The sequence below is a fragment of the Rutilus rutilus genome, assembly GCF_951802725.1.
Source record: "Rutilus rutilus genome assembly, chromosome: 4".
NCBI lineage: Eukaryota > Metazoa > Chordata > Actinopteri > Cypriniformes > Leuciscidae > Rutilus > Rutilus rutilus.
The window spans coordinates 1,078,885-1,089,493 of record NC_140212.1 but is presented as its reverse complement, the minus strand read 5'-3'; the positions used below and the strand labels follow the sequence as shown (position 1 = coordinate 1,089,493).

Here is a 10,609-nt window from a genome sequence, read left to right as displayed (position 1 = left end):
TCATGCACACATCCTTGGACATCCGGCCTGAGCTCGAGCTTTCAGCCCTCTAGGCAACTTTAATTCAGTGTATTTCAAATATAACTTTACTCAAGTCATCCATGTGCTTTATTATTATGCATTTCTGCAATGATGTAAATATAAATAAATAAATAAGAGTATTCATAATAAACACATCATAGTTAAATATATCTGTGCTCATGTAATAAAATCTTTACATTGTTGTCCATTTGGCTTCAGAAATGATCAGTACTTTAAAAAAATGCATTACATAAATGGACATTCAGCTTTTGGTTTGAATGAACAATAAAAAAGAGAGGTCATTTTATCTTAACTTTATTGTTTTGTTTGTCAAAACTAAGTCAAAAGCTGTTATCTGTTCAATTTACATTCACAAATCCACATGACTTTATCAGTTACAATACGTGAATGTGCCATAATAATAATAACACTTCAAAACTCAACACAGAGAGGGGTTTTATCTTTACTTTTTTTACTATTTTGAATCAAATACTTGGCCTTGAAATAGAAAAGCAAGGAAATATTTATTTAAAGAAGAAGTATATAAATCGTAGCGCTACTCTACTGTCATGTTAAAACGAATCCATGTCTTTGTGATTTTAACAATCATTCAACCAAACAAAAGAAAATAAGAAACATGAATACTTTAACAGCAATATTCTCACTTGACTAGGTAGCTGCACATTTATGATATTAAATCATTATTAATTCATGAGCACTACACATGAAGATGAACATATTGAGGGATCTGCTTGGTAAATGCCATATTTGAGACGTCCAAGGAGTACAGAAATATCAACGACACATGCTTGAGGAATAACGGCTGGCGCCACCGTCCCTTCTCGGTCGCTAAAGTCTCACTTGTTTTCTTGGGATAAAGGAACAGGATTGTTTAAGGCTCACAGGAATAGCACCACGCTGACTTATACACAACACTTAGGGAGTAAAAACACTTAATTTAAATCAACTTAAGAACATGTGTCCTTCTCTTCCTCAGAGTGAGAGTGCTTTTAAAGGGATAGCTCACCCAAAAATGAAAATTAGCCCATGATTTACTCGCCCTGAAGTCATCATAGGTGTATATGACTTTATTCTTTCAGACGAATACAATCAGAGTTATATTAAGAAATGGTCCTGGCTCTTCCAAGCTTTATAATGGCAGTGAATGTCTGTTTCTGTTTTTGGAAATCCATAAAAGTGCATCTATCCATCATAGATGCACTTTTATCATGGATAGATGCACTTTTATGATGAATAGATGCACTTTTATGATGGATAGATGCACTTTTATGATGAATAGATGCACTTTTATCATGGATAGATGCACTTTTATCATGGACAGATGCACTTATGATGGATAGATGCACTTTTATGATGGATAGATGCACTTTTATCATGGATAGATGCACTTTTATGGACTTACAAAAACCCATTTATTCCCATTATAAAGCTTGGCAGAGCCAGGACATTTCTCAATATAACTCTGACTGTGTTCGTCTGAAAGAAGAATGTCATATACACCTAGGATGACGTGAGGGCGTGTAAATCATGGGCTAATTTTCTTTTTTGGGTGAACTATCCATTTAAATGTTTTTCGGGGTTTTTTCCTCAAATGAAGTAACATATATATATATAAAAAAAATAAAAAGGTAGCGTGTTTGTTACAGTAAAAGGACCTGCGAGTCTGTTCGGACAGAAATGAGTGAGCGGTGGACATTAACGCTACAGATTTTAGTTGCGTTAAAACTTCCGGCCACCAGGGGGCCCCGGCCAGCGCTGGCCCCTGCCTGGAGGCGGGTGGGGCAGAGGAGGGGCCGATCCGTTGTGGTAACTGCATGAAAGGATAAAATCACACATTTTGATTGGCCTGCTGTGCTCAAGAGGCGCCGAAACTCGTCATGTTTTGCAAATGCGTTATTTAAAAAACACAGAATTCAAGAAAAACAGGGTGTCATGCACTATAGGGGCTTTCGCACCAGAGGAACCTTTTCATACGCCGTGTCCCAGTACGCACTATACACTATGCACTTATACACTCATCAGTGTGTCCCAAATTGCGTACTTGTGCACTATTCTACGCCATTCTGTAGTATAAATAGTGCAAGTAGTGCATGTGTTCACACTGGAAATCCTTAAAGAAAGCGTGCACTTTAAGACAGAACAATGTCTAATATAAGCAAACAAGCTAAAACACACAGAGCTAAGCGACCCCAAAGACGAGTGTTTAAGGACACAAAAGTGGATACAGCAATTGAGACCGAGCCAGCGTGTCACATTACTCTGAGCACTAACTTATGCCCACTGGAGGAGACAGGATAGCTTAGCTTACAGAAATATAATATAATATATAAAACTGACATTTGGATATTTGACCAGTGATGAAATGTTTACTGCACACGTAGAGTATTTTAGTGCATACTGAGCGTCAGGATCCCACAATTCACCCCTTCTTCCTGCTGATGCTTCACCTCTTACTGCCTGTATCCACTTGTGTGTCCTTAAACGCTCGTATCTCTGTGTGTTTTAGCTTGTTTGCTGCACACCCTGTCACACAGCAGCTTTTAGACATTGTTGTGTCTTTTGTTATAAGTTAGAAATGACAAGGAGGCAGCGTCACACAGTACAGAGTCAATGGTGACGGTCGGATTGTTCCCCTGGTTTTCAGATAATGACGCGTGTCGCTCTGTCTCTATCGGTGGAAGTTCCCGGTTTTTGGCGTGTTTGTTCGCACCGCAGGAACTATTTTAGTTCCAGGAACTCCTTTTAGAGGAACTAATTTATCTCCTCCTCCAGAGTCGGTCTAAACCAGCGCTATGGGAACTATCCGTGACGTTAGTGTTCGCTGATTGGCGATAGATGGACCTCTCAACCTTTACACTGAGGAGAAACCCAACCACTTTTGAGGGACCAAGAGAAACATGATTATGTGTTTCTGCTCAGCTAGCGACACTAGATATAAACCACATGGCATACGCTAATACCTCTTCATTACTGTCTACTATCTATTCTATCTAATAATGTATTAGAGCTGTTAGACAGATCGTACACTAATGAACAGGAGAATGCGAGCGCTGTGTGTTCAGTCGTTCTCAGCGCCGTCAAAATATAAGACGAACGTGTCTCACGTCACTTCAGAGTTCCTACTGGCGGTGCGAACGCAACCAGGAAAACGCTCCCAAGGGAACCATTAGTTCTCGGAGAACCATCCTGGTGGCTCGTTCCTAGAACTATCCGGTGCGAAAGCCCCTTATGTAATTTTAGTTTTAGCCGTGGTTCTGCACTGTCACGCCCCGAAGAGACTCTTCTTCGCATGTGCGTCTGTGAACGTGAGAGCGGATGAGTGTGTTCTTACCCTCTGGGGTGGAAGAAACGGGGCGGGCCGGGCGGCATCATACTCCGCCCCCTCGGATGTGGGGGCCGTCCTCTGAAGGCCGGGTGTCCCGGTGGGGGGGGAGGGGGAGGCGGGCCGTGCCTGAAAACGTAAACACACACTTTACACACAGCGGAAACCCTTCAGTCTCTCTCGCCATTTCAGCATCACCGGCTATTACATGGCAGATACATATTAAACATTTAACAACATAATATAAGATATTGAAAAAAATCTTAACCCATAAATAAGTCCTTAAAAGTGTGTCCTGATAAAAAGCTGAGACTTTGTGTCTTATAAAAAGGATCAAAGCTATTAATGGATGGCAGGCGCTACAAATAATGTTTAGAGAAGTTTTGTGGTTCATCAAAATTAAGATTAAAGTCGCCCTGTGGTGAAAATCCAGCTTTTAATGTTGTTTATGTGTCTATGTGGTGCTTTTAATATGCTTTAAGACAAAGCATGTGTAAGTTCATAAGTCGACACCATTGCTGAGTATTTCCTCCTTAAAACTGCAGTGAACCAAAGACAGTCTCAAAAACACGCTTTGAAATCGCTGGTGTTTCTGACGTCACAAACTACCTTGTAACCAATCAGATCAACGTGTGATCGTCAACCAGTGGATCTCTGAGCTGAGTGAGTGAGTGGAGGCGGGGCTCATTTGCATATTCATAGAGCCGCGCATACTAAACGAAGCAAGGGTATAATAATTGACTACAGGGGGACTTTAAAATCAAGAAATCGATAGTCAACCCAGCTCTAGATGCTAGCAAAAAAAAGGCACATTTGGTTGAATGCAGTATATAAACAGTGTTTCTCCGAGGTCTGCCGGAGTGATGCGGACACCTGTGCATGTGTGGTGGAGGTCCTCTCATGTGCATGTGTGGAGGCGGAGGCGGTGGCGGACCCAAGTTCATTCCCATCGGCCCGCCTCGACCTCGACGGCCACGCATGTCTGGATACGGCCACGTCCTCCCCATGCCTCTCCTGCAACACACAGAGAGAGCACGTGCTTTTTCATGAACGGGTTCATTGAAATGATTTAAAGGGATAGTTCACACAAAAATAAAAATTAGCCCATGATTTACTCGCCCTCACGTGAATATAAACACCCTTCATATAAATGAAGAAATATTCGCCGTTGTAAATCGATGCGTACGGCCCTCTGCCGTCTATAAAGTTTTAAATATGGATATTTTTCTTACACGAACGCATCAGTTCAGATGGACTTTATTAACCTGCCAGAGCAGTGAGGAGCACTTTATCATGGATAGATGCACTTTTATGGACTTCCAAAAAGAAAAACCCATTCACTCCCATTATAAAGCTTTGAAGAGCCAGGACATTTCTTTAAAACAAGACCAAACTTAGGTCTATACCCATAAGCATTCTTGAATTACAACCATTTAAGCCTGAATAGTGCATTTTAATGTCCATTCTCAAAAAGGGGGCTGAGAGTTAAGGGGTTAAAGTACCATTTTTATGGTAACGCAAGGTCCGAATCTTGAGTTCATAAGCTTTCGAATGATATATAATTTGTCAACATTAGATCAGAAGAAGTATAGGATATAATTGTTTTAAAAATGCAGTGGCAAGTGGGCCAGTAACAGTAAACAGATTAATGACTTGGTCCTTTTTTTATACCCTAATCAGGCAACGTGACCTGGGAGTCACAACTCATAAAATCCAAAATATCTCAAATATTTTGGATATGTTTTACTTAAGTCCAGATGATATAAAAAATTACATGAAATTATTTTTTGCTTATCATTTTCCACTCTTGCCTGTTTAAGGGTTAATATAACTCTGTATTCGTCTGAAAGAAGAACGTCATATACACCTAGGATGGCTTCAGGATTAGTAAATCATGGGCTAATTTTAATTTTGGGTGAACTATCCCTTTAAGGAAAGACTCAAGAACAGTTCGGCAGAACCTCATGGGTCCAAATCCATTGGTAAACCCGTCGCGGCCTCTTCCTCTCATGTGACCCGGGGGTCTGAAGCCTTTCATCATCATCATCATCCCACGTCCACCACGAATCCCACGGCCCATCCGGCCGCCTCTGCCACGAAACTTCATCCCACGACCCCTGCAAATAATCAGAACCAAACCTCAGACACATTTTACCTTTATATCAACTGTTTCAAAGCAGCTTCACAGTAATAATCAGGACTCAACTTCATCAAAAGAGACAAATTCTCTAAAAAGTCATTATTCAGTTTAGTGTTGATTCAGTTCAGTTCAATAACTGCGCAAAGTTCAATTAATATCAGTAATAAAACTGTAAGTTGCTGCAATCTGGCTCTTTTTCCCTCCATCATAATTGACTCCGGCGTTTCAGAAACACCAAACCAACGTTTGAGATGCTGCGATGCCATTGGTCCGCTGGTAAGTCCAGTTATCCAATCACAGCCTCTGCTGAGTTTTTTTTTTTAAAGGATTTTATTCAGTAAATGTGTTTCCGTCTTAGTTTATCCACGTCTTCTTATCAGATAAAAAAAAATATACAACTTAATTGAGCACATACGTTTTTTTAAGCCCATTTTATAGCTTTTTTAATATGCAATATCCCCAAATTTGCATAAAAATAGGTGGATGGAAAACAAGTGGATGGGAATAACCAATGACAGTAGAAGCTTTGGTCATGTGACCTACCTAAACTTGTTGTCAGACGAAGGCTCCTCTTGCGAGGGCGTTTCTGTGGCCTCCATCACTTCCGTCGTCTCCTCCACCTGCTCCGCTTCGGCATCCATCTGGAAAACATTGGTGCTTTTTAAGTGTACGCCGAGGATTGATGCCCGTCAGTCGTATATAATAGCATTTTCAGCAGCAAACACCATGAACACATAACACCTGCCTTCACCTTTGACCCAAATCCAGATTGGAAACGACGTTCAAGATGTCAAACGCCAATGTCAAATGTTTGACGGTTTTCCTTTGGCCTTAAAGCCACACGACGAGCTTAACATGCCAGAACCACCGTCATCGAACGGCCTGCTGGGATATAAGCAGCTGATCTGGGCCACGGGGATTTCAGGGCACAAGCCGTGTATTAATAGTGTGAACGCACACGGCCAACTGTACACTGAAGCATCTCTACAGAAACTGCAGAAGATCTCGCTAATGGAAACGATGCACGAGAGAAAACATCTCGAGATACTGAGAAAGAACAGATCATTTTAACAGCTCGTTATAGACCTCGTGAAATTTCAGGAATTTGAGGCAGGGCATATCAAATATATTTATAAATAATTTATGTTTTAATTAGGCTTAATTTACACCCTGAATTGCTACCTGATATCATTAGGAGGAGGGGTTTCTCAAAGCAGAGAGCATTTATTGGATAATACTTTGCATACACCCCTGAGTGCACGATTATATCATCAATGCATATGATCCATTTTTCTATTTTAATATTTCTATGTAAATTTGCATACACCCCTGTGTGCACGATTATATCATCAATATATATATGGTCCATTTTATTTGTATATTTTTATATTTCTATATAACTTAGTACATGGAATTTAAAGGATACTATAAAAATCATGTATTTGCTCGGTGTTTATGATGATATCACACCTGAATATGATGATTACTGTTACTGAAAGTGTGTTTATGCCCACAAAATAACATAAATTTGATGATTTTAGTCGGATTTACAAGCTCTTAATTCATTAATTTCATACATTCCGAGATTTACTGTAGGCTGTCGCCATAATCGCAATGAACGAAATATTAAGCCGAGGACACAAATACACAATGAACTCTCACATATTTACAGCTAGCTAAATGCTAACAAGTGAAGTTATTCGACAGAATTAACGAAGGCGAATGTGGGATTTAACGGCTCGCCTCACCGACATTAAACACTCAGACGCTCTCATTCGAGCTCATAGCGCTTCTTCCGTGACTTACCTTATGAGATTGAGAGCTCTTCTAAACAACGAGCCTTAAAAATATGAAGTGTTTTGCACTGTACTCTAAAAAATAAGCATCCGTCAATTAATTTGTGAAACCTCGCGCGTTTATTCGGCTTTGAAATGGCGGCCCGCGCCGCACCGTCACATCCAGCGCTGATTCTCTTTGTCAGAGCGTCATGTACCGCGAGGCCCCGCCCACATCGAAGACAGCCGCGCTGTGATTGGCCAGTGCTCTTGTCCCAAGAAATACGTCATGATAATCGCTGTTGTGCGTAAACAGGTTTGATTGGCTTTTTTCAACTCTTAACAGGCAATATATCTTCTGAGTCTATCACATTATATACTAATCATTTAAGTAATGGTGTGAAAATGATAGATAATTGTTTTTTGTATAACTTTTATATAAAAATAATTATGTGGAACTACATTATTGCCTAAATGCAAACCTTTTTGGAACTCGATATATAACGAGATTGATTGGAAAGAGGACTGGAGTTTACCCAGTAAATACTGTCTAACCAATGAAGTTAAAGAAGTTACATATAAAGTTAACCATTTGATTTACCCAGTGAGACAAATAGTCTCAAGATTTTTAGAGACATATTAGAGACTAAATGCGTCTTTTGTAATTTAGAAGAAGAATTTATTATTTGAATGTGTATTTATTTAACCAATTGTTTTGGATTGATATTGAACATCTAATATTTAAATTCACAAATGTAAAGATTCGACTATCTGGTAAAGATGTCATTTTTGTTATATATAAAAGTAAGTGTTTGGAGCAGAATTTGGTGATTAATTTAATAATTATGTATGATAAATACCACATACACAAACAGAAATGGACTAATAATAAACCTAACATTATATTATTTAAAATTGAACTCAAGCATTATATTGAGGCCTTAAAAAAGCAAAACGGATGTATAGAATTTTTTAATCCTTTTCTTTTTGGATGTTTTTGTAAGTTATCCCCTGTATAATAATTTTTTTGAATTTGTTTTTTATTGTTTATTCTGTTTCCTTTGGTGCTATTATGCATGTAATAGAGGATAGCTGAATACATTGTGATCCTCTGTATGTGTATGTTGTTATTGTTCTGTTATGCAATAAAAAAAAAGTAAATAAAAAAAACATTTTTAATCCACAAATGTAGATCTTTTTTTATCTCTCCTTTTTGTAGTCTTTATTTGGCACAATGTCTAAAAGCCCTGTCAAAAACTAAAAAGCTATGATTTTACATGACTTGATAATCTTATATTAAATTATATGGATGTTTTTGTGTTTAGAAAGTTATTATTTATTACTTTAGAAACTGTACAGATATTTTCTTGCTTTATTTATTTGTATATTTATTACTTATGTTTTCATGTCTAAGCCCTTGTTATAACGAGTAAGTTGTCTGTAAATTGAATGCCATCTTATTTTAATATTTTTGGATTTCTTAATTTAAGAAGCCATATTTGAACGTTTTAGTTTCAAATCCACTTTTATCTTGACGTGAAATACAAAAACCAGTTTACATCAACACCAACAAGATGTTTATTCAGCCATTTAAATTTAATATTAGACATGGACACTCCACTCAAGCATCAGCAAGGAATATTTACATCAGTAAAACATGAGAGTAGAACAAACAAACAAACAGAAAAATATAAATCTGTACAAAAGCAGCCTAAAATCAGCTGTAAGATATAAAGATTCTGTATCTTCATCCATGCCCAGCTAACAAATGTATGTTAAAAAAAACAAAAAAACATTGTGGGAACAGTGATGTGCAATGTTTCTAAAACGTTTTAAATTTGGTAGTTTAAAAACGTTACGATTACATTCTCATAACCATTAAGACACTCTTAGAACATTCGTCAAGTACAAATAACATAAAGAATGTTCATTTTTGCGTGCACTGTCCCTTTAAGAGAACGTTATTTAGGTAAAACAACATCATACAAAATATTATTTAAATCATCCAAACAGTGAAAAGTTGTGGGAACATTCCCTGATAGCTGGGCGATTCCACGAAGATTTTTTAACATCCATTAGAATCTTTCCATTGCACAAAAAGTTCCTTATAGACGGCTTCATCAGACGCATGCGCGTTGCCACGGTTACGCGTCTGGCCCGAAGTTAACTTCCGGTCTGTGTTGGTTTATCGGTCTGGCTTGTGCCTAGTAAAATGACAGTGTAGCTAGCTCCTTCAAAGCTAACTCATTTGAAGCTGTAGCCTGGCAAACAACAAGCTCCTCCACTGAGTTTCACGCTGATCATGTGTTAAGGGTGACCAGATCAAATTACACAACACAGAGAGAGCCGTCTATAGTGGGAAAGGGTTGACCGTTGGTCCCGTCAGCGCCGCGCATGCGCAGATTGCTGGTCGAGGATGCTGGAGAGTTCTTTAATGTACTGAATGGTGTATTTGAGGGTTTGTATCTTGGTTAACGGTTGTCCTCTCCTGCTGTACACCGGTGGCAGGTAATCCCGGAGCTGATGAAGAGCCTCCGCCAGACTGCGCATGCGCAGCTTCTCCCGTTCGCTAGCCTTCATTCTCCTTTTCACGCTCATCTTCACTTTGGGCTTCTGTTGCGACTCGCATCCTCCGCTAGTGCTGGAGCGCGCGTCCGGTGACGAGCACGCGGACTCCGGCGAGGACGCGCTGCAAGAGTCGCCAAACGCGCGGTCCTCTTCTCTGCTCCAGTCCCACTGGGACAAAACTTTGGCCGTGTACACATCGACATCGATCCGCGCCATGTCTTCGTTCAGCTTATCCATCTATCCTGTGTGACAAAGCGTCTCTTTTATACCCGAGAACTTTACGAGCGCGAGGTTCAAAGAGAGACGCGCGCATGCGCAGAAGACCGAGGGACGCGCGCGCTTCTTGACACCCGGGTGCGAATAAGGCGATGTTGGCGGATAATGTGTAAGTGAAAAGAAAATAATTAGATTCCCCTTTTGTGGGAAATGAGTCTTTAAGTCGACACGGCGACAATTAGCAGATTGATGCGAGCAGACGAGCGCAAAAGCCGGAGGATCACACACACTTCACAGATGCTGCACTTATCATTTACATAGTTTCTTTGGGAAGAGACACTTTTACACACACACATCTTGAAAAATAAAACCTCTCATCTTATCATGGCCTTGTGTATTTTTTATATTGTGAAGATAAATATATATATATATATATATATTTTTTTTTTCTTTCATATATATATTAAAACCATTAATTTTCTATAAAATACTTGGCTTGATGGTAATGACTGCAGTATTGGGGACAGACCCTATTATTAAAAAATA

The 10,609-nt window shown here is 39.3% G+C and overlaps 2 protein-coding genes across 2 annotated transcripts; both read right to left on the bottom strand.

The window, feature by feature from the left end:
* Window positions 1–320: 320 nt before the first annotated feature.
* LOC311289955 (uncharacterized protein) lies at window positions 321–7,500 on the bottom strand. The gene is made up of 6 exons (XM_084408228.1): window positions 7,311–7,500; window positions 6,048–6,145; window positions 5,326–5,481; window positions 4,238–4,378; window positions 3,374–3,493; window positions 321–1,852 (listed from the first exon to the last, which is right to left on the bottom strand). Exons 2-6 carry the CDS (start codon window positions 6,143–6,145, stop codon window positions 1,762–1,764), a joined length of 606 nt encoding a protein of 201 aa, XP_084264354.1. The 5' UTR covers window positions 7,311–7,500; the 3' UTR covers window positions 321–1,761.
* A 1,342-nt stretch (window positions 7,501–8,842) lies between these two features.
* On the bottom strand, window positions 8,843–10,245 carry msgn1 (mesogenin 1). Its single transcript, XM_084406161.1, has one exon. It carries the CDS (start codon window positions 10,082–10,084, stop codon window positions 9,662–9,664), a length of 423 nt encoding a protein of 140 aa, XP_084262287.1. The 5' UTR covers window positions 10,085–10,245; the 3' UTR covers window positions 8,843–9,661.
* Window positions 10,246–10,609: the final 364 nt, after the last annotated feature.

Bases quoted from the DNA above. Each gene is read 5' to 3' on its own strand.
- msgn1 (XM_084406161.1), bottom strand. From the start codon at position 10,084: ATGGATAAGCTGAACGAAGACATGGCGCGGATCGATGTCGATGTGTAC.
- LOC311289955 (XM_084408228.1), bottom strand. From the start codon at position 6,145: ATGGATGCCGAAGCGGAGCAGGTGGAGGAGACGACGGAAGTGATGGAG. The intron at 5,482-6,047 runs GTAGGTCACATG...GATTATTTGCAG, and splicing joins TCGTCTGACAACAAGTTTAG to GGGTCGTGGGATGAAGTTTC. The intron at 4,379-5,325 runs GTTCTGCCGAAC...TGTGTGTTGCAG, and splicing joins AATGGATTTGGACCCATGAG to GAGAGGCATGGGGAGGACGT.